Source organism: Dipodomys merriami, unplaced genomic scaffold, assembly GCF_024711535.1.
Source record: "Dipodomys merriami isolate MVZ:Mamm:240054 unplaced genomic scaffold, mDipMer1.0.p SCAF_11, whole genome shotgun sequence".
Lineage (NCBI taxonomy): Eukaryota > Metazoa > Chordata > Mammalia > Rodentia > Heteromyidae > Dipodomys > Dipodomys merriami.
In genome coordinates, this window is record NW_027202382.1 from 15,936,764 (window position 1) to 15,964,710 (window position 27,947).

Genomic DNA, 27,947 nt, shown 5'->3' on the forward strand with positions numbered 1-27,947 from the left:
CAGCTCAGTGTCCCTACTCCCCCTGCCTCGTGTTTTAAGAGGGAGCAGGAAGAGGGCAGGGCAGGAAGTTGCTGCTTGTCATTCCAGCTACTGAGGAGGCAGAGATCAGACTGTCCAGCAAAGAATGAAAAAAAAAAAAGCCAAAGCCAAAAGGAGGACTAAGGGTATGGCTTAAGTGGTAGAGTTCCTGATTAGCAAGTCAGAGACCCTGAGTTTACACTGTAGTAGGAGAGAGAGACAGAGAGAGAGAGAGAGAGAGACAGAGAGAGAGAGAGAGACAGAGAGAGAGAGAGAGAGAGAGAGAGAGAGAGAGAGAGAGAGAGAGAGCCCAAAGTTCACTATGAGTATAACAATTCAAGCAGGACCTCAGGGCTCCAGCATCCTTCCCATATCCAAGATTTCTTTTCTTTCCAAGTATAGCCAAAAGCCTAGGAATTCTGCATAAAAATCAGTTTGTCCCTGATCCCAGTGTCACTTTAGATTCCTTGGGTTACCTATTCTATGAGGGCACAGGCACCTCTCTCATGTCAGGCAAGTTAATCTCTCAGACTCTGAGATCTCTATGTAGTATGTGCCTGCAGGCAAGGCTACTGGATACAAGACTTTGTGCCATAAGATTAGCAAAGGCCTTTCTCCATCAGACCCTGCTACCCTTCCAGCTCTTCCCTCCAGCCCCTACCTCCAGTCTTCTATCACTCCCAACTCCTATGGGATCCCATGTTCTTTGGTCCCTCTGGGACTTCTTATGCTCTTCTGGTGTCCTGCTAGACTAGAACACCAATCCTTTGAGGCCCAGCTCAAATGGCCTCTTTAAGAAGTCCTCCCAGTTCTTCCCCTCACCCCTACGCCTATTTGCCCCTTTACCTTATCAGCTTCCTCCCGTGGCTTCCTAGGTACTTTGTGCAGTCCTAAGGTTTATCTCTTAGCATAGCATAGAGCAATTTTCTGTGTGCCAATTCTTGGGCTTGACCTCAGGGCCTTGTACTCTCAGTTAGCTAGCTTGCTCAGGGTTGGTGCTCTACTACTTGAGCTATACATATAAGAAGGGATGTATTTGAATATCCATCTCAACTAAATTGTACTTTTCCTGAGGGCAACAGATGTGTTTGCTGTGCAGCACCTATCCAAGAACTGGTCCCCAGTTTCTCTCAGGAAATGTTTGAAGAATGAATGAATCATAGCCCCTCAACTTCACACTGGTTATGTTTATTCTACCTTCCTGGTGTGACAGGGTGACTAGTAGCCACTAGAGGGCGGCAAAGAGTCAGAGACGAGCAACAAGTGTGTGCTCTGGAGCTAGTAGGACAAGGTTGACAAAGGTTTGGAAAGCACCAAGGTCAGAAGCCACCAGGAAAGAAGAAATCAGAGGTAGAGCAAAGCAGAGCTACCAACCATGCTTGGACTAAGAACCCAGATGCTTGGTCTAGAGAGATACCCAGGGAATACTTACTTCCTATCTGATGCTGAAGTTTCCTCCAAGTTTGTACTGGCTTCTGCTGGCTTCCCAAAGCCTGCCCATTCTAATGGCTTCCTTTCTAATTATGTGGAAGGTTCTTTATGCAGGAATGAACAAAGTACCCCAATGACGCCTATTTGCTGGTCTCAATCATGCCTCTGGACATGTATGGGACATAATTTACCTTTGATAAAATACCAAACAAGCCTGTGTGCTTTCCATAGAGCAGTCCAGACAAGAAGACTCAGTCAGAATCAGGTATGGGCTCAATACCCTCCCCATCATACATAGCTAGTGCCTGCAAAACAACAATGCTCACAAGCAGTAGCCACGGCAGAATCAGAAAGATCACAAAGCCATGCGGGTTGCACAGCTACCAGTGGTGAAGTCACACTTTCCACAATGCCCGTTTCTCTTGGGGCAGGCCTACATGACCAGACCTCACCCCTACACTTAGCCTGCTTTCCCTTCTGTTTGCAAGAGTCTCATGTGTATGTCTACTTGGCCTCCAAGAGTTGCCAAACCCAAATCTTAACCTTATCAAAGTTCAAAACCAAGCCTCAGATCTAATCTTATTCAAGTCTAAAACCAAATCACAAATGTATTTGTCAGCCTTCTTCTCAATCAGCTTTTTTTCCTGCCAATTCCATTTATCTGACCTGGGCCAGCTAGACTATAGCCCACAGCCAATGCCAGCCTCAGGCCAGCCTTTGCCCTCCTTTTAAGATAATCAAACAAGCACTTTTCACAGCCTTTCCTAAGGGCCTTTTTTTTTGCCAGCTTTCCTCTGTGTGTGTGTGTGTGTGTGTGTGTGTGTGTGTGTGTGTGTGTGTGTGTGTGTGTGTGTGTACACATACCTGCACGTTGCTACTAGGGCTTAAACTCAGGGCCTGGCACTATCCTTAGCATTTTTGCTCAAGACTAGTGCTCTGCCACATGATCCACCGCTCTACTTTTTTGGCTTTTTGGCAGTTAAATGGAGTTTAAGAGTCTCATGGACCTTCTTGCCCAGACTCTTTGATTTGTGATCCTCAGAACTAAGCTGATGCCCTGCTCAAAATGTTCTTCTCAATTGCACCCACCCCAGGGGCCTCTCTCCAGGCACACGATGTTCAGAGTGTGCACCACTCCTGGACACTTGGTGATATCTCCCTGTGATTACATTTTTCTCCAGTGGCTGTCTCATTGATGGATGGGTATGAACTCCACTAGAAAGCTCTTGATGTGAGGCTGCGTAGGCTAGGCCAGGTGCAGACTGCCAACCAGGCTTTTATCTTCACCACTATACCTAGCTCACACCTCTATACTAGTTATCAGAGTATTGATACAAACTAATGCTGTGCTTAATATGTGCCAGGCAAAGTTCTAAGCTTTCTACGTGTATGATGTCATTAATTATTGTCATCCCCTTTTAAGGTGAGGAGGAAACGAGGGTCAGAGTTATATAACTTGCTTTTAAGTCACACAGCTACAGAGAAGTGAGGCCATGCTTCCAAACTAGGTAGTCTCACTCCAGAGTTCCCACTTATCACCACCAGCCTGTTACTGCTACATCACATGACTACTGAGCCCCAGTCCTACTGCTCTCAGACCAAGGCCAGCCCCGGCATCCATGACTGTATGACTCCAGCCCCAGAGTCTGTAAGGGATACACAGATTGGGCTAAGCTGTCATTAGTAGCCCAACCTAAAAGTCTCCAGTTTGACTTCAACTGCTTTTTCTTCAATACTATTAGGTATTAGGCACTCTGCCAGGAAACAAAGATGTAATAGTAAACAACACACACAGCCTTGATTGTTGTATGACTCTGTGTACCATACAGACCCAAAGGAAGCCAGGAAAGCAACAAGAAAACCACTCATTAAACTACTCCAGCTTTTTTTTTTTTTTTTTTTTGCTTAGTGCCATGAATGAAAACATCAGGTTGCTTAAGAGAAGAATTGTGGGTGTCCTAGTTGTAACAGGCAGAATGATATTCCCTTACACACGTGAAGAGATCTAACATCCTAATACCTAGCTAGGTAAGGTTCTGTGACAAAGTGAAAATAAGTTTGTAGAGAGAATTGAGGTTCCAAATTAGCAGTCCTGAAGAAAAAAAGGATTATTCTGGATTATGTAAATAAACTCAATATAATCACACAGGAGTCCTATGAAGAGAGGGAGGCCAGGGAAAAGAGAGGTGACAGCATTATATGACTTGATATGACTTGGCTCAATGTTGTCAGCTTTGAAGATGAAGCAAATGAGGCCATAAACCTCATTCGTGGGCAGCATCTACAAAGTGGAGAAAAGAAGATCATAATTCTCCCCTGAAGTTTCCAAAAGGAACTCAGCCCTGTCCTTGACTAGCCAGTGAGACTTTTGAATTTCAAAATTGAAGATAATGTATTTCTGATAGTGGTAATTTGTTTTTAGCAGCCGTAGGAAGCTAATACTTTGAGGTCATTAGGGTAGGTCTCTGTGAGTAGGGGAAACACAAAAGAGTGTGAGGGAACCAAGCAGGCTAGGCAGAGAGAGGGGTTGAATCCTTTAAGCAGAGGAGGCCACAGGTGCTGAAATGGGAAGATGCAGGTGCCTCATTCCTCCTGCTGGAGTGTAATGGGACTATGCTTACTCTCACCTTGAATCCATTCCATGTTTCTCCTCTAGGCTCGGGCACCCACTTCAGCCCTCCCCTCCCCTTCTACTTCAAGAGAATCAAAACTATTGTAAAAGTTCAGTGAGCAATTTAATTGCAAGGCTCTAGAAAGAATAATGACCACCAACCCATGGCAAGTAGAGTGCCTAGGACCATAGAGATCCAACCATGTTCATGCACATACACTGCTCTACTGACCTCTCATCAATCAGCTTCTGCATCTACTGCAGCCCAGGGAAGGAAGACAATGACAATGCTAGGACTTTCTGATATTTTGGTTTTCAGTCCCCAAACAAGAGTTGAATAAGGCGCTTGGTGGGGGGCTGTGATGCCTTGACTGGTTCTTCTCAACGACATTTACCTTGTTTTTAGACTCACCGAAGCCAAAGGGCAGTGAGCTCCCCCTCCTATTCTCTCTAGCCCAGAATTTTTTTTATAGGTTTTTTTTTCCTAGCCCAGAATTTTTAAGAGTTTCAAATGCCATGTCAATATCTGTTAGTTTGCACAAATACCTTCAAGCAGGAATCAAGTAGTTATACCGATCAAGACACTAAAGCCTTTGGTGCAAAACTTTTGGCATTTGCTGAGACCCGATGAAAACAGAATCTAAAATCTATGCCCATCCTAAGCTGATATAATAAGCTTTCTTCAATCAGCAAAAGGCTATACGGAATTTGCAGAGCTACAGAAACAATCTACAAGCACTTTAGAAGAACAAGAAGTCGTGTTATGCAGATGTGAAGAACTTGGGGGCCAGAGGGACAGGTAGGATTCAAAGCAAGCATGAGTCCAGGCCAACAGACTCATGTTTACTATAGAAAAATATTACATTTGTTTTTTTGACCCCCAAAGTTCAACTGCCCAATTGTACCCTGGAAATAATCCTTCCTCTGTGTTTCCTGAAAGTAAATACTATAAATGGTACTTCACTTATCAATGGAAGCAGTGACAGCCAAGTGTTTCCCAAGGCCTACAGTGGGAAAACAGCCTGGGAGGTTCTGGTTTCCCAGTAGATTCCATGGCCTGCCTAGGGGCAGACGAGAGGGAGAAGATTTCCATGCAGCGAAACCGACCGGAAACTGAAGTCACAGTACAGCTGCCTCCCAGCCAAGGAAGCAATATAAACAGCTTCCCTGGAGCCTGGCCAGATGTTTTCTCTAAACACACCAACAGGCCCTTGGATCTATAATGGGATCTAATGGAGGGAACATCTCACAGATTCAGAAGCCTCAGAGACTATGAAATCTGAACAAATATAAAGGTGAAATCCTCAAATAGGCTGTGGTATGCCCAGGATCTAACCCCTGAGATCTTCTATGTGAAGGGTCCTTATTTGTAACCTGTGATATTCACTTTCTAGGACAAAAGAGGGTGTGTCTTTGTAGGTGTGATAAAGTCAGGAACTTGAGACAGGGAGGTGGTCCTGGATTACCTGAGTGAGCTCTAAATACATGCACATCCTCAGAAAAGGGAAGAAGGAAGAGCTTTGGTATGTAGAGTTAAGAATGAGAAAATGTAGCTAAGAGCAATTAAAGATCCTTGCTGTGGAGTAATGCGGCCATGAGAAGGAAAGCCAAACCACATGAAGCTGGGAGAGGAAAGGTGACCAGCAGTGTGAAATACTGATTTCAGACTTCTGGACTATAGGACTGTGAGAGAATATGTTTCTGTTGTTTAAAGCATCAAGACTGGAACTTGTTATAGCTTCCACAAGAAACGAACACACACAGCAATATAATCTTCCTGCTTCTCTTCCTTAGCCAGCACTCATAGAAAGGACCAAGTATGTGCCAAAGCTGGGGAGAGTACACCATGTTAGGAAGATCCCAATGACAGCCTAGGCACAGAGGATGGGTATAAACCATTAGTCCTCTGAGTTCATACCAGAACATTTCATGATGAAAGGGATGTTTCACTGGCCTTGAGGGGATATTTCACCACCACCTCAAAGGTGAGGTTAATGTGGGAAGTGCTCCAGTCAAGGGCCCAGGATGAAGAAGGTCATTGGCTGGCAAAAATCCAAGAATACAATGATGAAAGGTCTAAAATTGATCAAAATGCATTGTACTTATAAACTGAAATGGTAACCCGTTTGTAAAATTACTTAAAGATTTTTTAAGGAATCCAAGATGTTCAGCAGGTGGCGGAAGGGGAGGAGGCCTGAGTAAAGAAGATGGAAAGGTAAGTTGGAATCAGACCATGGTGAAACCTGAGGCAGGCCAGGACCAGCTCTGTTGTAAAGTGAGTCCTCTCTGTGCTAGCAGCATTCCCTGCAAAGACAATGTGTGCAAGCTATCCACGAAACAGAGGTTGAAAACAGTGTTAGAAACATGAGTCCCAAAGGTATGATCGCTGGGGCACTAAGGAACTGGAACTAAGGGTTGTACTTGTTGAGTCTGAACCCCAGTTCTGATACTGGGCTTGGCACTGAGTACTGCAGGTGCAGGAGAAGAGAAAGCACACAGCCAGGCGAGAGAAGGAGCAGGAGAGAAGGGAGTTTCAACGATGGAGGAATGGAGGCAGAGATACAAGGAGGAAATCAAGCAGGGCATTGGTGGCTTACACCTGTAATCCTAGCTACTCAGAAGGCTGAGATCTGAGGATCGCCGTTCAAAGCCAGCCTGGGTAGGAAAGTTTGTGAAATTTATCTCCAATTAAACACCCCCAAAAAAGTCAGAAATGGAGCTGTGGCTCAAGTGGTAGAGCACTATCCTTGAGCAAGAAAGCTCAAAGCTCAGTGACAGTGCCCAGACCATGGGTTCAAGCCCAAGGACCAGTGCCACACACACACACACACACACACACACACACACACACACACACGGAGGAAAATCAGGGACTTCTGTGTAGCAGATCTGCTGTCCAAATTTCTGTTTTCTGCCTCTACACTATGTACCTTCCCTCTTCCAGAAGACTGAGTCCCAGAAGACTCTGTGGTCATCCCTGTCCAGTTGCTGCCAGCAGCCTAGTTAATCTATGCTCTTGCTTGATTTTGTGATTCTTGCTTCCACCATTAATGGATGAGGAGCTGCCATCCCACTGGGAACTCTGCCTGGCCCATAGCCATTTGTATATGGAGCCTGGTAATTAGGGCTATAAGAATCAGGAGGCCAGAGGACAGGTTATGTTTAGACAAACTTGAGGAAGTTCAGCTACTTTTCTGACCTGGTCTCCTGGGTGTTTGCACTGGGGTGGCCTCAGCTTTACCTGCTAACATGCGCTTGGGAAGGGGTCCCAGGCTGCTGCTCCTACCATCCCTGAGAAGCTAGAGTCCATAGACTTAGAAAGCCATGGGCAGCACTGTGCAGGGCAGCCTTACTGGGGTCAAGTCTTCCATCCATAAACTAAGCAGCCTTCGAAAGCTCCCTGACTTCTCTGGGTCTCAGCCCTCCTAGAAACTGAGATTAACTGAGCTGGCTCACTCCATGGGTTTGCTAGATAAAAGTACTTTGCACCCTACAAAATGCTCCATAAAGGAGCAGGGTCATTCCTGCATGTGGCTAGGGATCCATCCTACCTTGCGAAAGGTTGGGCAATGAGGATCCAAAGGTGTGCATTAGGGGGACAGGGTGGGGAGGATGTGCGTGTTCCACAACCTCTTGTTTTCCTCTAGCAGCAGAAAGGCACAGGTTTTGCTCGGGAACCTGGCAGGCCTCACCAGCATTGGCAAGGCCCAGGGCAAGAGTGTACTCAGAGGCCATTGCCCATATGTCTCAAATTTAAAAGGCATAAATCAAGCTAACAAACCGTTAAATGAAATATGCTTCATCCTCCCACCTTGTTAAACATGTCTTCAACACAATCTAGAAGGCTGGGCTGGAATTTAGAATTCTGGGGCTCCTTGGTGTTCCATGCCAGGGTATGCAGTGTGGGAAATGCTCACCTGACCATCACCTGACACACTGCTCTCCGCAACCCTGGCTCCACTCTTTACCATGAAGGACCTCACACACCTGTGGGACACCTAGGCCTCACATTCAAGCTCTGTCAGCCTCCCGACAAAAGGCTCATCCAGGGACATGGGCTGTCTTCAGAAGAACAGCCCTGAGGATGAAACTGGAAGGGGCTCCAGGGTTGGGAGAAAGGGCACAGGCATGGCCCCTTGGCTGGGTATACTTCCCCTGTTCCCTGGAACAAGGGGCACTGCCCTTAGAGTGCAGACTTCTAAGAAGTGGCTCCCCAAAGTGGGGAATCTCTCTTACCTGGTATAAGAGTGTTTCTAATTGGCTTCTGGTGTCACCTGGCCTTCCACTTGCTGGGTGACTTAGCATGTCCCAACCTCTTTCTGGCCTTGATTTCCTTGTTAATAAAGTGGGATGAATGGATCCTTCTACTTCTCAGAGTAATAGTTTTGAGGCTCCAAAGAGGGGGATGGGAGACAGTAGTGTGGGTTTGGAGAAAATCAGCCCTTAGAATTCCCAGGCATGGAAAAGGGCATGTGGCCTCTACAAATGACTCCAGCTGGTGACAATGCTGCCCAGGAAAACAGTATGACAACATCCCATAGAGATTCAATTTTTCTTGTGCTTAAAAAAATATGCTTTATAAAAGAACACCGTGGGTATCTCTGCTATGCTAATTCCCTTAATACACAGCCCACAGTACCACAATACTGTCTTGCTTTGTCCCCATGATGCAAGAGGACATAACATGATGTCTCTCCTTTTCGGATTTTCTGAAACTGACATATTGCTGGATGGAGGAGATCAGGTCTCAATGGTGTTCAGTTTAGAATCAAATGACAAGGCCATCAACAACCTGACTGTCTTGAACATATCATCTCACCCTCAAAGAGTAAGGCCACCAAACACACCTTAGAGGCTTCTGACTGGTTCATACCACATACACTAGGGAGAGGGGGTGACAGTCAGCAGAAGGAAGAAAGGTCAGGGGAACCTCCTTACTGGCTGGCCCTGGATCCTTCTATGTTCAGATTCCCCATGTGGCCAACAAGGCTGCTTGAGTGACAGACAAGTACCCTCTGTCTGATGTCCTCCCCAGTGCAGTCCCACTAAAGACTCAGCTGCAGGAAACAGGTTGAGCCGACTTCTACTGATTTATTCAGGACTGCTTCCCAGATGTGTGGAGGTCAGCTGGGCTGTTCAGGGGGCTTCCCTCCCACCGAAACCCCGTCCGCTGCCTGCTGTGGAGACGCCAACAGTGCAAACTCACCAGGCACCATCCCTGTCAGCGTCGGTGCAGAGTAGCTGCCCTGTCCAGCGGGGGGGACGTGTGGAGGGTACCCGGGGAGGGTTGTGCTCGCCAAGTCGCGGCCTGAGGAATCAAAGCAACAAATCACTGGGTGAGCATCTCCATGGCCAGCTGCTCATCCCAGCATCCCAGACACGTCTGCACATTTGTCACGTCTGGTCACTGAACACCAATGTGCCCTCAGCTTCCCCCATTGCTCATGCATGCTCATATGTGCTCTCTCTCTCTGAAACACACACACACACACACACACACACACACACACACACACACACACACACACACACACATATCTCCAGTCATCCTCACTGTGCTTAGCAAAAGCCAACAAGCCAGGACTGAGGCCCATCCATGGGGCAGGGACAATAGAGATGTCACACAGCATCTCTATTGGAAAGGCCCACAGCCTCTCAAACCCTCTTGCCAGTTCTGTGTAACAAAGTCACCACGGATGAGACTGTCACCTGGACCTTGAGAGATCACACTGTTGTGACTGATGTTGAAGACACCAGGCTGTCCTCTCTTGGAATACAATTTGGACTTCTCTACCTCTGCTCCATTGCTTCTCATGGGCATTCAACATCAGATCCTCATCCTCCATCTGCACATTGTCTCCATCGCAACCTTCACAGACCTGTTCCTGTGCTCCCTCCTGCCCCCACGTTTCCCTCCTGTCCTTTGACAGTGGGTGGGCAGGGATATTCCTGCCTCACACTTTCCAGTTCCAAATCTGGCCCTGTACTGGTGTCTCCTACCCTGGCCTAGAGCTGTCCTTCACTCAGTGATGATGCAAAGAGCTCCTCCCAATACCAAGTGTGGTCCTGGCCCTGGCATGTATAGGTGAAGGCCCTGCTCCATAAGCAGTAACCACTCCAGTGGTGAGACTCCAGCTCTTACAGGCTTATAGTTTTGAGTAAATCCATAAACCAATCAAGCATTCAAATGTGCTTGAATGTAGATCAGAAAGAATGGAGACACCATAAGAGAGACGGGGTGAGAGCTGCCTGTCTCTTAGGGAAAGGGCCCACAGCCCCTCAAACCCTTTTGCCAGTTCTATATAGCAAAGTCATCATGGGTAACACTGTCACATGGGCCTTGAGAGATCACACTGTTGTGATTGATGTTGGACCTTAGAGGACCTTAGCCTATGGTGGACGGGCAGTTGTCCTAAAAAGAAAGACAAGTACCCTTATCAGCCATCCCAAGAAGTAGTGGGGAATGAAGTGGCCCTGGGACTAGGGAGGGAAGGTGGAACCTTGGTCTCCTCTGAACATGGACAGTGATGACAGGGAGGTTATGGGGGAACCAGAAGAAGCTAAGAGATATAGGTGAGTGACTGCTGACCATACAGAGTCAGATGGGTCTGTATAGCATATAGTAGCCTCCTTGAGGCCTGGAAACATAGGTAGATGTCTTGAAGCCCAGACCTACTAGTAGGTAGCCACAAGAAGAAGGCCATCTCTAACCAATGTTTTCCAAAGAATGCAAGCAAGCCCTTGGTGAGAGCCAGTGAATGTTATCTGAATAAATAAATAAGGCCTTCTAGTGCCATCGTTCAAAGACTGACTAGCAGCACTCAGAAGATGTTTCATTTCACAGTTCTGTCTACTTTCCAGAACCTCCCAGAACACAAGGCAACACCAGACAGAAGTCCTTCCCTGACTCTGCTCATCACTTCCCTAGTTTTGGGTTGGTCATCCTGGCTCAGGTCTCTTAACTTGAGTCATCATTAGAGAAAGATGAATTCTGATAGCCTCCATCCCCCACTGCATCCATCAGAGCTAATATGGCTCCCCATGATAGCAGGGATTAAAAAAACTGAAGCCAGTAAGACTGGCCACTGGGGAGTTAAGGTTGCCTTGACTACCCCTCCTGTGCCTCACCTCTCTTCCTTCAATCAAATATCCACAGACCTCTATGGCAGCTCTTCTCTCTGTAGAGTGGGAACTCCAGGGATCAGATCTTTTTATCCCAAGGTTGGAATTGCATAGACCTTGGGTATTTGCTGGGTGAATGAGAGATTTAGTCTTACTAAGGAAACAGAAGCCAGTAACAGTCTCTTTTGTCCATGCTCAAGAACCAATGCAAGAAGGGCTCTTAGGAGCTCTTATTAACCAACCCCTGTTGCCTGGTGCAAAGACTGAGACCTAAGGTAGGGAAGGGGAACAACTGGCTCATGTCCTACAGGGACAGGTGGCAGAAAAGGTACTTCAGCCCATTTCTTGACATCAGCCTAGAGCTTTCTCTAGGGGGAGCAGATGGTACAGAATGTCAGTGGCCCAGGGTGGTTATAAAGGCATCAGAAGCAACAGAGCACATGCAAGTTACATACTCAGTATATGATTAAGATGCCAGTGGCCAGATGGTATGACAGGGAGAAAAGACAACCAATGGCAAAGTTGCTTTAATAAACTGTCTCCCCTCCCCATCAGTCAGGAAAGTATCTCTCACTCTGGTCTGCCACCAAGCTCACACCCTGATGATGACAATGATAAAGACATACATTGCAACTATAAAACACCAAATGGTGTCCTAAGTATTTTAATGGTTAAGTCACTCAACAATCCTAGGAGGTAAGGTACTGACAGGATCCCCATCTTAGAGGAAAATGCAACTTGTTCCAGACTACACAGTGTTAACGCTCATGCAGCTAGCCACTCCGCCCCACTTCGCTGCCTTGAAGTAGGGCAGTCTCTGTTTCTGGCCACAAGTCCAGAGGCTCCACTAATTCTCAAACTGTATACTGTCACTATTACTTCTTGGTTGTATCTCCCAGAAGGAAACTGAATCATTTATTTTTTTACCGATGAGCATGTTGCAGGGAGGCTAGGACACAAGGAGATAAATGCCCAGCCTGCTTCCTAAAAGATGGGCACTATCTTGACAGGAATATGATTGTATGGCTACCAACACCCTTCCAGCTGCTTGGTGGAAGAAGACATTGAGTAGGGAATGAACTTACACATCAACACTCATTAGATCTGAGCAAGGATGGACCTGGAGTCCAGTGCTCCTGCCTCCTGGGATTGGGTTCTTCTTTCAGTAGGGGGTTGCCCTTTTGGTATTGTTTAGCCAACAGTTTCTGCCACTGTACACATGCTTAAAACCTTGATCCCTCAAGCAAAGGTTTAGAAAATCAGAGCCTCACTGAAGCGCTCAACTCAAAAAGCCAGATAAAAAAGCAATAAAAGCAACCTAGGGTAAGGAGTAAGAAGGAATCAATAAAAAATAAAAGTAAAAGGTGATTAGGAAACAGAACAGATATAACAAGTAAAACCCAATTTAAAAGGCCAATAAGATAGACAAACCTAGGTCAAGATAAAAAAATGAATGAAGAAAAGGAATGAAGAGAAGATATAACCAGAGATACAAGAGAGTGTAGATAAAAGAATAAAATGCAAATCTGGAAATCTCAGCTTAAAAGGTACATTTTAGGAGCACCTGACCTCCTTACATTTAAGGAAAACATGAATTAGCAATATTAAACTCAAGAACAGTAGATATGACAACAGAAAGACTTAGGAAAATAGTCTTTTCTCAAAATAAGTACCTCACCATTTAGCTTCTTGTACAAATTTTGCTTATTTTTGTTTACATTAAGTTCTTTTAATTTTTCAAGAGATACATTCTCAACTATTAAATTGTTCCATAACATGTTAAACCAAGAAACTTACTGATTTATTTCACCAGGTTAGAATAATTCTGATATTAAAAAATATCACAACACCTAGTTGGTAGTTTCGCAACTAGATGTTTGTCTTTATATCGCATGATTCATTAGTACTCTCATGATATATTAGTATAGAAGCAAATTGTTTAATTTCTTCATTCTTGCTGCTATTAATTAACACTGGTTGAGCAATATTAGAGAAACAATATAGTTGATGAACAAATGAAGTTTATTCTAGATATGCAAGGATGGTTTGATAGTAAATGTTGGTCAGGATTTCATATTAATGTATCAAAGAAGAAAACCAAATAATTATCATAGATTTGGAAAAGGTACTGGTTAAGATTCAGTATTCACTTTTTAGTAAGTATTAAAATATACTTCTTTGATCTTCTATTGATTTTAAACCTAAAGTCAATATATTTCATTGTTGAAATATCTGATAAATTCCTAAATCAAAAATATGTCAAGAAAGCCTATTATCAACATGATCACTGAAAATTGTGCTGAAGTCTTCAGACAATACAGTAAGGTAAAATGGAGACATAAGAGGAATAAATATGGAAGGGAAAAAATCCCCACATTCCCATTAGCTGTATATGTCTTGACATGGAAAGTCCTGAGAGCTGGTTTATCCATGAAAACCAGTGAAAATGCTGGTACAACAGGCAGATAATAGCTGTCCATAACTGTGGGTTTTCTACATTCAGTAACTTTCACCACCTATTTAAGAACAGTCTTTGTCCTAGGACCTTCTTAATCTGTGCACTATAGGTGGTCTTTTTGAGCCCTGTCAATGCCTGCTCTCAGTGCCAGCTCCCGAACCTCCCCCATGCCTTTGCTCAGACTGTTCCACTTTTAAATCTTCCTGACATTCCTATCAGTTAAATATTGTTCTGCCCAATCTCCAAGTCCCCACTTTGAAAGCCTGTTCTTCTGGGGAGACCTTTTCTAGATACTTCAAAGTCCTTGCGGTATCTACCTGCTGAAGGTACTTCTGTGCCTCTGACCCCTATCCCAATGCAAAGAAAGCATCACACAAGACAAAACACAGACAAGCTGCAAGTGGTAGCACTTCGAATGATATAACAGCTCTATTTAATGCTAAACACTCTTACATATATTAACTCACCTAATCATCCTAGCAACCCTGTGAGGTTCAGACCATCATCTTGTAAACTTCATGAAAATCCCTTCTTTTAACCCAGGTGGTTAGGATCCAGCCTGAGTGTCCATTGGTGGGCTAAGACATTGGTGGTGGGAGAGGGGGTAGGTGAAGAAGGTGGATGGAGTTAGGCAGCAGGGAGGGGTAAGCAGGTTAAAGCAGGAAAGCAAGTAGGGTCAAAGACTGTGCAAAACTAAAACAGGTATCATGCTCATTTAGGATAAAACTCACAAAGTAAATCTGGCATACCTACAGCTCTGAGGGCAAGGCTCTAGCACCTAGTACATTGCATGTACTCAATTGCTATCTATGGGGCAGGACAAGAAGGCTACCCACGGCACTTGGATTTATTTCAGTCCCACTCTTGCTTCTGAACTTGCATACAACTCAAGGCAAGTCATACTCCCTCTCTATAGATGCCCCCTTGCCAGTTTCAGTCACCCCATCTTTGAAAAGAGCTCAGTTCACCAGTCTTCCAGAGCCCTACTTGGAAAGCTCCTACTGGCCTGAGAACATATACACCAAGAGCAAGTTCACTATGAATATAAAGCTTCAGTCCTGCAACCCTAGACGGACCCTAATGTTGCTGTGGATGGGTTACCAGGCCTCCCTGGGATGCTGGTAGAATTGGTGAGGCTTTGCTCAGGACTGGCTGTCATATGAGCTTCATTTCTTTCCAGTCTTGGCCACCAGGACAGCAGTGTGCCCTGTAAGCAGATGACAGACTGAGCCAAGCATTTGACAAATTCCATCTCTTTCAATACAGCAACCATATAGATGGTGTTGTGATACCCATTTCACAGAATAGGAAGTGAAGGCTCCAGGTAGTTGATGTGCCACAGGTCTCATAGCTGATAGTAATTATGATGGCTAACATTTTTGTAACATGTTATTCAATGCCAGGCACAGGTATATAATACTAGGTCATGTTCTAAATACCTGGTGTTTTATAGATAAATTGACTCCATTTAATCTCTAAAAGCTCACTAGGGCATTATCCTCATTTTACAGATGGAAATTAAAATGCAGAGAGGTTTTGGAACCTGTGTCTAAATTCCCACAGTTCACAAGAACTGGACCCTCATCTAAACTCAGGCATTTGGCACCAGATCCTACCATATTCCTAGCACATTGGGTTCTCCGTCTGTCTCTGAACTGGAGGTCCCCAGAGATCAAGACCTGCCATCCCCGGCCTGGAACACAGTAGTTGCTCAGATCTCCACCAAGATAACTTTAATGGTTCTACTCATCTCAAGGAACCTGAGGGTCCTTCTCACCAACATCTCTGAAAGCCCTTTGTCAGTCATGAACTCAGCCAAACAACAAGGTCTGATTTATTGGTTTCTGATTTGATGCAACTTTGTCTCTTGGGCAGCCCATTTCTAGGTAGGCACATTCCATGTCTGCTAATGGGGGGAATGTGAATCCAATTAACTTCAAATTTAGCTCATAATGAACTTATCTCATTTTGCTACCAGCTCAGTTCTCATCATGTGGCAGTAATTAACCACTGGGGGTTGTCACTTCTAGACACATGACATGGAGATCCTCCAGATCCCGGTTTCAAACCCTTGCAGAATTCATTACTGTGACAATGTCCAAACCCTTCACTTTGAATACCACAGGGCACCCGCCAAACTCTGACTACCTGATTTCATGGGAGTGAGAGAGCCAAGGCCAGCAGTTACATGTTGTGAATGAGATGAGGTTGGGACAGAACGCTGGCCACAGCTTCAAGGACAAAGCAGGGCTGCCAACCTTGGTTTCAACAGTGCCACGGGGGAAATCCTGACCAGAGGAGGATGGGCTCCACACACAAGGCCACCACTATAAGAGACTATGGTAGTTAGGGAAGAGAAGGACCTCGGAAAAACTGGCAATTGTATCTGCTAGGTACTCTTTACACCCAGGAAGTTGGGACATCCCAGGCAGCAATGACTTCCTGTGTGATCTTAGGAAAGTTCTGCCTCCTCTCTAAGCACTTTTCCCATCTGGACACTAAAATAGTGGGAATGGGAGGCCTCTGAGAGTTCTTTCTACTTCAGGCCTCTCTAAGTCAGTCATGTCCTTTATCTATTGTGGATGGAAAGTGAGGCAGGTAGGTACTAGCCGCTGCAGTGAAGGGTCACACAGCATCTGTCCACCCTGGCCTCTGCTTTCCTGTCCACTGCAACACTCTCTGGGGTCTCTGAATTGTGCCCAGTGACAGAAAGCTAAGGGTCAATCCGGTTTTCATGTTTCCAGGAAAGAAAGTTCAAGAAGGAGCTAGAGCTGTTGATTTTCATGCCAATTGCCATAGGCCTCATCATCATCAGGTGCAGATACCGGGCCAGTGGGCTCATCCCTTCTCAGGATTTTTTTTTCTGATACCAGAGCTTGAACTCAGGAGCCCCATACTTGCTCAACTTGCTCACTCAGCTCTGTCACCTAAGCCACACCTCTAGCCTGGTTTTCGCTGGTTAACTGGATAGAGTCTTGTTAACATTGCTGCTTGGGATGGCTTCAAACATTGACCTTCTATGTCTCAGCCTCCTGAGTAATTAGGATTATAGGCGTGAGCCACTGGCACTTGGCTCATACAAACAGTTTTCAAAGAAGCTAGAGCCCTGGTTTTCATCTAGTTTTATTTTATCTGGCAATCTTTTGCAATGTGAATGCTAGCAACTCGTTTTTAAAATATACCCCAAGGGCCAGAGGAAGTGCCCAAAGGGCACATTTCTACCTTTATCCACACTCAAACCCTTGTGTCTCCACACCTACCAACCCCACCTGCTTAGGAACATGAAATCTGCGTGGTGTCCAGGCACTGCCACATAGGCATCCTCCCTGCTGGTAAAATGGCCATAATACTAAAGAAGATGGCTCCCTAGGCTCTTGTCATCCTCATTTCTGTGGGTGACAGCCATAGCCTCCTAGTCACTGTGGCTTCAAAAGTACCCATCCTTCCTTGTGTCTAGCTCTTCCTGACTCTGTCTCCTCAGTGTCCCCTACTCTATAGCACAGACTGGCCTGCCTGTAATGCACTGTTCCTCCCTTTCCCCCATCTTCCTAGTGACTTCTCCCAGTCCTCCCTGTCCTCTCTGGCCCCAAGTCCACTCAGTGACAGCAATAAAATTCTGTGTCCACTCAGCACTGCAGATGTTTCTCCCGCTGCATATGTCTGACATCTTCCTCGAAGACCCTGTCTCACCATCAGAGCCACAGGAAACCTTTCTGCACCGTGAGTTAAGAAACAGTATTTACAACTTGAAGCAAGAGGTTGCAAAGGTGGGCAGCATGCAGAGTCGCTCAGTGTCATGGGGCATTAATCCATAGGCAGCCCCAAGGATTGTGACTCTGGAGGACACCTGTGCTTAATGAGTTCTTTGCTATTAGAGTAGCAGTCCAGCCTTGTGAAGTTATATGTTAATGTGCAGATTTCTATCAAGTGAGAAAAATGACTCTGAAAGGGTGAGCTGTAATGCTGTGTAGGACACTAACAATTTGATTTTGAATCTACTAATCTTATCCTAATATTTTAATTTTTTAATGTTTTTCCTGAGGGGTTAGAGGTTCAGTTCAGTGGTAGAGTACTTGCCTAGCTAGCATGGTTACTAAGGCCTTGGGTCTGTTCCAAGCACACACTTCTCCTGATGAAGAAAGAATAAACTCCTGCTCCTGAAATGTTCTTGGAACCAATATTACCTTTTTAAAGATGTCCTCATTGATTAAAATAGGATTAAATTTTCATTTTACATTTGCATAAGAATTATATTATGGTTTGGATAAGTACACACAAAGATGTTAAAGGCTCTGTCTCCGGGTAGGAAGTGGTGTAACTCTTAGGAGTTGGGTGTAGTGGAAAGTCCTTAGATCATGGGGACATGTCCTTAAAGGGGATTGTGGGAGCCTGGCCTCTCTCTTTTTATTTTTTGCTTCTTGTATCATGAGGTGATCGTTTTCTCTGACACCTATTCCCCTCTATTGCCATTTGGCACTTCTGCCCAAGTACCACAATCTTGGAGTCCACCAATCTTGGTCTGGAATCTCCAGAACTGAGTTAAATAAACCTTTTCTCTTTATAAATTAATTGTTTTAGGCCATCTTGTTACCATAATAGAAATGTAACATACAACATATGTAAAACTTTCTTTAAAAAGTATATATTGACACCTGTTGATGCTGACATGCGCTGAGGATTTTCAACAAGCACCAGAACAGATGGACAACTGTCACATTGGTGGAGGGGAAAGAAACAGTGTAATGCTGGGGATTTGAGGACAGAATCAATTCTGAGTCACAAATCTCACTGAATGTGTACATGTGCTACATACACCACCAGGCCCACTGTTCCAGCTGGCATTTGAGATGTGTGACAAATTCATATGGGCTGCTCAGAAGTCCTTTTTTGTTCAGATCTGCCACTAGTAAAGGGTGTGTAGCTCCAAGGAGCTTCCCAGGGGATATTTCAGAGAGAGAAGACAATCCTGTTTTAACAGCCCACCTCTGCCTACAGACAATAGACATGCTAATTGCAGATGAGCTTGAACTGCATCCACTCATCCCAGCAATCTGACAGGCTCTCCATGACAGGCTTATTAACTATTAGTTTAGGTGGTATTAGTTACCCAGAAATAATAGCCCTACATTTCTTTTTCCTGAACTACCTAGTCCTCACATGTAACTAGTTCTGACTGGCTTCCCTTTAACTGTCCTGACTAAAAATGTGATCAGGATTTGTAGTACCAGGAAAACAAATCTGAGAACTCAGTCATCAGAAAACTATTAACTAGGTGATGGTCAGCTCTTCCCATTCCTTCATTTGAATAGACTTTGACTGCTTTCCTGGCATCACAGGGAGCTATCAAACTCCAGTCTTATGCTATAGTTTTGGAAGAATGCTTGAATTTCATCTGCTGGCATTTGATAGTAGAAGCCAGGACTTGGTCAGATTTCTACATATATTGGTGGCATGATCTTCCTAAAAGTAGCAACTATTGATCTAATTAGTAAAAGGGTGCTAAACAGTAAGGCTGCATAATAGGTAGTACAGTTCTACTGCTCTGTGGGCTCCAGGCTTCCAGCCAGGACAGGCCCTGGTCCAGGGACAGGAAAAATGCAGTATTCACAGCAGGACATTTTCCAACCATGGGCTGGTTCTTGTCTTCATTCACTCATTAACGCATTATCTGATATTGCTAGGTTCTAAGCACCTTCTAGAGTACTCTGGGGGACCCAAAGATGATAATAATAGTAATAACCATAACATCATTTATGTAGGCACTGTTCATCTAAGCACTTTGTGTGCACATTTCATCCAAGTATCACAGCCACTCTGGGAAACATAATCCTCATAACACCCAACTTGAAAATAAGTTACCCAGGTAATGCATGTGGAAGCTGGATGCCAAGTGAGGTCCTGATTTCAGAGTCGTTGCTCTGGAAAAACACGTACCCATTGTTTTCTGTTCAATAGGTCAATTGCAAAGTACACAATGGCACCTCCCGCTTGACAAGCAATTCTAATTCTAGGCCATCACCTGTGGAAATGCACAAAAAGTACACCAAGATTCACATTTAATATGATTAAATATAATTATTTTAGTGGGAATGAAGGAAGGAAAGAAGGGATCCACCTGAGTATCATAATGGTTAGAATAAATAATGATACGTCCCTATGATGGAATATTATACAGTTTTGAAAAGTCATCAGTTTCATTTGAATGTGAGGACTATTAAAAGCCCTCCACACTGTATTATTAAATGAATGAAACAAAGTACAGAAGAACATTGTATTCAGTACTATTCCAATTGTGCTAATAAAAACAGGTATGATCAATATCCTAAGAGATGAGTAAAACGTTATTGAAAGTATACCCAAGCCTCTTAGCTTTGGGGAAAAGCACTGTGGATGGGAGGCGAGGTTGAAGGAAAGAGATTTATTTTCTACTTCATTTTTTTCTGTATGGTTTGAATATTAACAACATGCATGTATTATCCTTCCTTTAAAATTAACGTTTCGATTTAAAATTAACTTATTCTTAAGACCCAGCCACAGTCTGTGCCCCAAGGGGCTCTCTCACAGTCTAGAAGGAGAGATAATAATGAATCTAAGATTCATGACATGCGAGGCTCCTCCCTGTCCCTGACTCTCAGCCTGAGCTGTCACAGGAGAAGCTTCTTGCTTTCCACAACAGCTTCACAATGCAGGAACACTTAGGTTGAGTCACATATTTAAAACTCATGGTCACACCAGCCCCCTACCCCTACCTGACCCTCAGTAGCATCTAGCCCTGCCTGTCTGAAATGCACCATCCAACAGCTACAGCCCCTAGACTCCCTATGAGTAGCTTCAAGGAAGACACAAAGCCTGTCCTAAAGTCGCTCTTGGTCCAACTACAGCAAGCCTAATCTTCATTGGTACATAGTTCCAATAAGCTCAGTGGTTTTGCTTCCGCCCCTTCATGGAGAATATTAAAAGGGAGAGAAATCAGAAGGGGAAAGAGACTTCTAAAGAGCCAAGCAAGCGGATATTAGGAGAGTGAGAGGTGAGCAGCAAGGCCAGCGACAGGAAAACAATATAAGCCAGCCTGAGTGTCCAAACCTCAGGAGTCTGGTGCATGGTGGCAGCACCAGCATTGGCTTACAGACTTCTGGAGACTCTCAGCTGTATTAGGAGGGTCAATAGCACCCATTCACAAAGTTAAGCCTGGGTGCTGTCATCAGAGGAGAGTGAAAGATGTCTTCCAACATGATTGTATACATCTTATCAAAAAACTAATATGACAAACCATTGATAAGTGCAAGTAATTGTAATTTTTAAATGGTGCCAATGGCTCACACCTATAATCCTAGCTACTTAAGAGGCAGAGATGTGAGGATTGAGGTTTGAAGCCAGTGAGGCTGTGGCTCAAGTAATAGACTACTAGCCTTGAGGGAAAAAAAAAGCTCAAAAACAGCACCCAGGTCCTGAGTTCAAGTCCCAGGACCCAAGTGCACAAATATATACACAAAGCTACCAAGGCCCAGGTTGGAGCCTCGGTCTTAGAAAGGGACTTAGGCTCATAACAATTCCAAACCAGAGTCATGGCCTATCTGTTTCTAGTCCTGAAGGCCAAAGATAGATGTCATGGAGCCAGGACTGGAGCTGAGAAACCCAGCTAGATAATGCTGGTATTTGGAATACCAGATCCCACACTCAAACAGTGAGTTCAATATTGGCATCCAACCAACTCCTGAGGCTCCATGTGAGAGGGAGGTTGGGCAGGTGCCTGACTTTCCATAGAAAACCAAGGCCACCCTGCAGGGGCATCTCCCAGGGTGCGTAGCAAATTAATGTGCTTCAGAGAACATGCATTAAATCGAGATTCTGGGCTGGCGCTGCAGGCTATCAAAGGGCCTTCCCCTTCCAGGAAGCCAAGTCAGGTACCAGGGCTCCTTTATCTACAGGCTTCTTCTAAGAGAGTGGCTGGGACTCTAGTTTGTAAGCCACTGCCAGTTCTGATCTTATTTCTCTTGTAAAATGCAGCCCATCACCCTACCTTGCCTCTCATGGGCCATCAGGAGCCCTAGATTGGACTGCAGAAACGGAAGAACTTCACTCATTGCAAGCTTGGGTAGAGTGGGTCTTTCCTGAATGAGGAGCACCAGAGGGAAACCAGCATGTGAACCAGACAGGCCTGGGTTCAAGTTACTACTTACCATCTTGGTGCCCACAGTGGGGGAAACTGAGCCTCAAAGAGGCATAGATTCTGCCCAAAGCCTCACAGTGGGTAAAGAGTAAACAATAAAGGAAATCCTGCTGCTGGCCTATAGCCTGCCTGAAGAAGGAGGGCCTGAGCGGGAAGGAGGAACTAGAGAGGGGCTTGGGTTGAGTGGGGATGGGATATGCCAGCAGGAGTGGTCTGACCTACTGTCTACCTTCATTCAGTGGAAGAGCCCTGAGGAGTGGAGGTGCTTATGACAGACTCTGAGCTTCCTCAGGCCTGGGGAGATGGTGCAGCTCGTTGGAAGATGGGAAGTCTGGGCCCGGAAGTGACAATTGAGCTGGGCTAAGCAAAAGGCAGACACTCCGTGTTCTGTGAGCTACCTTCATACTGGCTGGAAAACTTCTGCAGTATCAAAGGACACCCAAGCCAAGCATGGTGCAGCTCACTTTTAGATCCAGCAACTCGGGAGGACCTCAAGCTTCAGGCCAGCCTGGGCAAAGTTAATGAGAATCCATCTCCTAAAATAATATATAAATGAAAGAGCTGCAAGATGTGAGTGGTAGAGTACTTGCCTAGCATGTGAAAGGATCTGAGTTGTTTCCAGCATGGAAGGTAGGGAGGGAAGGAGGGAGGGGAAGGGAGCAAGCAAACTCAGATGGTAATATATGCCTGTAGTCCCCACTACTTGGGAAGTTGAGATGGGAGGATTCCTTAAGTCCATTCATTCAAGACAAGCCAGGGCAACACAGTGAGATCCTGTCTCAAAAAACAAACAACAACAACCACCTATTCCTCTAAAAAAGACTTTACAGTCAGGTACAATGAAATGCCTGTTCTACAGGAAGTGAAAGAAGCCCCAGTAGAGCAAGGCCTTGTTCAGAGATCTGTGCACAGCCAGGCCAGGTCCTAGAACCACCAAGTACCCACTCCAAATTCCCTTTCCCTTGTTTTTCCTTTCCTGCTTCTTCCCAGTCTCATCACAGAACATCCCTCAGGCTTAAGAAATGGATTCTGGTTTTCCTTCCTGGAATCCAGGGTACTACCATTGCTGATGAAGAGAGCTAGACACTGATTGTGTAAGCAGTTCTATGAATGGTGCATCTTTTCAGGCCCAAGTCAGCAAGGTTTCTCGAGCCTCCTAGAGCCCACCAGGCAGGGCCAGGTAGAGGGACAGGACAGATATGCCACAAGAATCATCTGATCTCTCTCTCTCTCTCTTTTCTAGCAGCAATTGACTGCCCCTCCCTTGGCCTCTCTTTTCACTTTGGCAAAGCGGGGTTAGTAGCAATTACTTTACACCCCCGACCCCCATCCCCAGGCTTCCTGGGCTTTGGAAATGGAAGAATGACAGACAGGAAGAAGAGAATGAAAAGGAAGAACACAGAAACTTCTGGTGAATAAAAAATGGAAATATTCAAGTGCACAATATAATCTGGCATTGGCTTCCATTTTAGATTGGTTTTGGAGCGTTTTCTTTTGCCTTCTGTTTCTCCTTCCCCTTCTCTTCCCCTTCTCCTTTCCTTTCCCCTTCCTCTTCCCCTCTCCTTCCTTCCTTTCTTAATAAGGTCTCAGTTGAGTGCTCAGTGGCTCATGCTTGGAATCTTGTAATTCTAGCTACTCAGGAAGCTGAGATCGGAGGCTTGTGGATTCAAAGCCAGCCCAGGCAAGAAAGCCTGTGAGGCTGTTATCTTTATTTAAGCATCAAAAAAGCCAGAAGTGGAACTATAGCTCAAGTCATAGAGTGCTAGCTTTGAGTCAAAAAGCTCAGGAACAATGCCCAGGTCCGGAGTTCAAGTCCTAGATTGGCACAAAAAAAAAAAAAAAAGAAAAAGAAAGAAAGAAAAGAAAAAGAAAAAAAAGAAAGAAAAAAAGGATAGGGTCTCACTATCACTATCTTCCTGCCTCACTGTCCCAAGTGCTGGGATTATAGATGTGTGCTATAGGGCTTGCCTCTCGGCTTGAGTTAAAAAGCCCCACAAGTCAATGCTACCCCTCGCACACAATTTGTATGGCCTTAGGCTGGTTATTTGAGTTTTTCTGGCTTTCAGCTTCCTTACCTCCAAACTGGGGTGGATAGCACCCACTACACAGGGTTGTTTGAGATCTGAGCCACACCGCCTTAGTAAAGAAGCTTCATGGATTCACAACCACAAAAGGATTCTCTTCTCCCAGTCTGACTCCAAACCCTGGGTCCCCAGCAGTCCCCTCCCCTCCCAAGCCCCTTCTGCTCCAGCCATCCCCACCAAAATGAACCTCGCTGGGCAGGACAACTCAGAGAATTAAAACATGCAATCAAACAGCTTCTTGACGGGAAATGCTTTGGAAATTTTCGGCTCCATTTACTTCTCAATCTAATTTTGTCCTCCGATGCACATTATGCGCGAGATGGGATCTCATGTGGTTTGCCCAGCATTCCATACACCAGCAGGAGGCACCCGGCGACTCAATTGCTGCTCCTGTCTCTCCTGACCATGTGAGAGGCATAAAGAGGGCACCCAGCAGGCTGGGGGGGCACCCCTGGGTAAGAGGGCCTGGCCTGGGCACCCTGGAACCTGCTGGCCCCACCTTTCCACCAACAGCCTTGGATCCGGGATGATGGGACATTTATCTGCAGCCAAACACCAGTCACAACATGGATTCCTGTTACCACCCCCTGCGCGGCCCTGACCTTCTCTAGTTGGACTATGCACTTCTCAGCTCCCCCTGTCCTGGATCAAACTCAGACCCTCACTCAACCATTGCTTGGAGCTGTATAGCACCAAACCCCACCTCTATCCTAGTCCTAAACAGCTTATTCTCCCTCAACTCACCCTCCAAGCCTTAGCAAATGGTGCTGCAGCACCTGACAGACACCCAGGTAACTCTGCCATTATTACCTCTGGTGGGAGAGCCCTCCTAGTTAGCCTAGGGCCACCCTTTCCCCATCCCACATTCCCTTCTTGGTGCTTTGACAGCCCATACACACACTTCTATGTCCTCTTGCTGTCAGTTTGCATGGGACAGCTGTCTCCTAGAAGACACTAGCTTAACCACTTCCAGCTCAAAGACAGTGTCCTGTTCACCTGTGTTTCCTTGTGGTCAGAACCCAGCTGAGGCTAAATACCCATTAGCACAGAGAATGTTTTCCCAGCCCCTCCTCTGGTCTCAGCCTGTGGTAAGTGATGGAAATTTTGTGTCCATAAAAATAGGGAGATTTTTCTTTGTGCACACATGCTGCTTTCCATCCTCTTCATCTCATAGAAGAAAAGCTGCCAACCAAGGCCCGGAAGCCACATAGGCTCTATCTAGCCAAGGAGCAATGTCCCCTGGCCGCCCTCATGACTCCCAGTGGGTTGGGGCCATTGGGTCCTTGTTTATTTCCTCCCCCTTGCTCTTCCCACAATCCAGGAGTTTACCACAACTCACTCAAGTCCCACAGGATTATGAACTAGACCTTCCTTGTGCTTCAAGGCTCAGCTGTCACAACCCCCATCCCAGAATCTATTGTGATGATCCCCATTTTCATTTGAGTGGTTCTGGTCTATGTACACATACCCCTGGGTTTTAATTTAATGCTGCCTCAAACCCTGGGGCGAGGAATAGACTATAATAGATAAATGACTCAGAGAAGGAAACTCCTAACTGCCAAAGCTGGTGGATAGTCCCCACCACTCATTGTCTTGGATTTCTTTTCCTGTCTCTAATTATTCAAACTTTTTTTTGTCCACTGGACATCATTGTATACCTTTCTCCTATTTAGGAAAGTTTATATTTTAAGATTTCAGGCTTCTCAATGAGTAAAGTGGCATATGCCTATAATCCCAGCACATGACAAAATGAAGCAGAAAGATCACAGGTCCCTGTCCAGCTTGGGTTATATAGAAAGATCCTGTCTCTAAAGAAAAGATCTTGAGTTCAAGGTCAGCCTGGTTGACATAGTAAAAGCTTGTTTCAAAAGAAAATAATCAATTAATTAAGGTGGCAAATGTATCAGAAACATGGTTTCCCAGCCTGCCTTGCAGATAGGCCAGGACACATTTCTGGGTCCACCAAGAAGACACATTTGTGTGACTCTAATCATAAGCTAGTGACACAAAGAAGCAGACCCATGTGGAGTCTACGTGCTAAACAGAGGTGGCATCTAGTGCTCACTGACTGTGGGCTGAAGGCCAGGTGTACAGGCCAGTGTGGCAAACTTGTATGGTACAAGGGCAATTCCTGGCAAAGAGGCCTCCAAGTTTGGCTCATGGCTCTCTTAGAGAGCCTGAGAGCCCTAATATTCTTAGATTAATCCATTCTCTGCTTGATGTTTATAGTTAAGATCTGGGACTCTATGATCTGCTTTCTCAGGCTTCCTCTCTCTCTAGTTCTTTCCCAGATCCTCTCTTCTCAACCTAGGTCATCTCTACATCTCCATCAAGTGACCCAGATCCATTCACCACTTCTAATCCTGTAACTTCCATATCCATAGCTCCAGCTCTGACCCTTCTTCTACTGCCCTCTAGCAATTTCTACTGGGTATCGTTAGGGACCACAAAGACAAAATATCCAACAGCTCCCTTCATCAACAGCTCCCTAACATCTTTGACTCAGCCACTGGATCCATTCTCCACTCTGTCTTCCAACTTTAACCATGACTTCAGCCTCCCACCTATCCCTCTCTTAAGATTATTTGCAATTCTACCTTTCCACACTTTTCCTCTACCTGAGTCTCCACAGCCTGGGTGCAGACCCTTATCCTTTCTTTCCTGGGATTCTGCAACTTTCTTTATGAGCTCAGATCTTTTTGCTGAGTCTTCTCATCAGTGTGTCCATCTTCTGTTAAGACCTGAAGAGATTTCTTTGAAGATGCAAATGTAAAGGCCTTGGAGGCTCCTCAGCATCTGGAGGCTCTGATCTCAGCCACTGTGACTCCTCTCTCTTGACTTCTGCTCCAATGCTTATGCTCTAGCCTCTACCTTGCTGTTCTCTCTGCTTGGAAGCTCTTCTCCACTTTTCTCCCAAACCTGGCTAATTCTCACTCATTTCAGTGATCATTACCTCCTATAGAAGCTTGCCTAGCCACCTCCCATACAACCCCAGGAAGGTGTGGACAGCCCTCCTTGTGCTCCTGTGATAGGTCACCTGACACTTTCATTGTCATTCTAGCTTTTCAAAATGTTTACTGAGCACTTTTACTGGGCAAGAACCTCACTAAGGAATATACATGCACAATCCCATTTAATCCTCCATACACTTCTAGGCATGACACTGAGCATCCAAAAATTTAGGTGACTTTCCTACTCTCACCCTCAAAACACAACAGGGGTGGGGGAAGTATTGAGAGTTAGAACCCACCCTAAATTCCTGATGTTGATGTTTCATGGCTCACCCTTGAAAATCCCTACAGCATGTACCTGGTTGGCATCACCACAGCCAAGCTACTTTGTCCTGCAAAGCCTCAGTTTCCCCTTCTATAAAATGAAGATCAAGTCTTCCCTTGATTCCTCCCAAGAATCTGAAAGTTACAGATGTGAAATCACTTGGTGAGCCCTGAGAGGTGGTGTATGAGTAGGAAGGTATTAGCAGACTTGTAAGGAGCTGTCCCAGTGAGCAATTTCTTTGCTCACCAGACACGCAAAGCCCTTCTATTCCCTCCTTCTTTTAGAGTGAGGTGAGGGGCAGGCTCCCATTTCCTCCTGGAGGTGGGAGGCTGGGATATTTAAAGTCACCATCTATCTATTCCCATCCCCCTTCCCTAAACACAATTGTGACAGTCAAGCAAAGAAAGGAAAGAGAGGGGGGGAAATCCATAAATGCTGGGCAAAGCAGAGGCCAGTGGAATTCTCCAGCTCCTGACCACCAGTTAGTGACGTCAGGATTTATAACTGTATTAAATGGGGTGACAGGCAGCCTTGATATATCAGTTCCCCTTCTTCCCAAATCACAGACAATAAAAGCTTTGGCAGTGAAAGTCATTCATCATCATAAAGACCTGAGACATCCCAGTCATCAATTTCACTCACATCCTTAATACACTGGAGAGAGTGTAGGAGTTGAGCACCTCAAGGGGGGGGGGAGGAGGGAAAAACACGAAGGGAGATTGAACAGGAATAATTACAAAGGTCAAAGAAGGGATTCACCCAGGAGGTGCTGTGAGA

The 27,947-nt window shown here is 45.4% G+C and overlaps 1 protein-coding gene across 4 annotated transcripts in view; it reads right to left on the bottom strand.

Moving 5' to 3' along the window:
- Window positions 1-27,947, bottom strand: part of Pax5 (paired box 5) — a 180,882-nt gene that overhangs the window by 35,319 nt on the left and 117,616 nt on the right. For all 4 annotated transcript variants that reach the window (XM_070009992.1, XM_070009998.1, XM_070009993.1 and 1 more), the window contains one exon: window positions 9,267-9,368. In XM_070009992.1, the coding sequence (XP_069866093.1) occupies window positions 9,267-9,368 (102 nt within the window). The remainder of the gene's footprint in view (window positions 1-9,266; window positions 9,369-27,947) is intronic.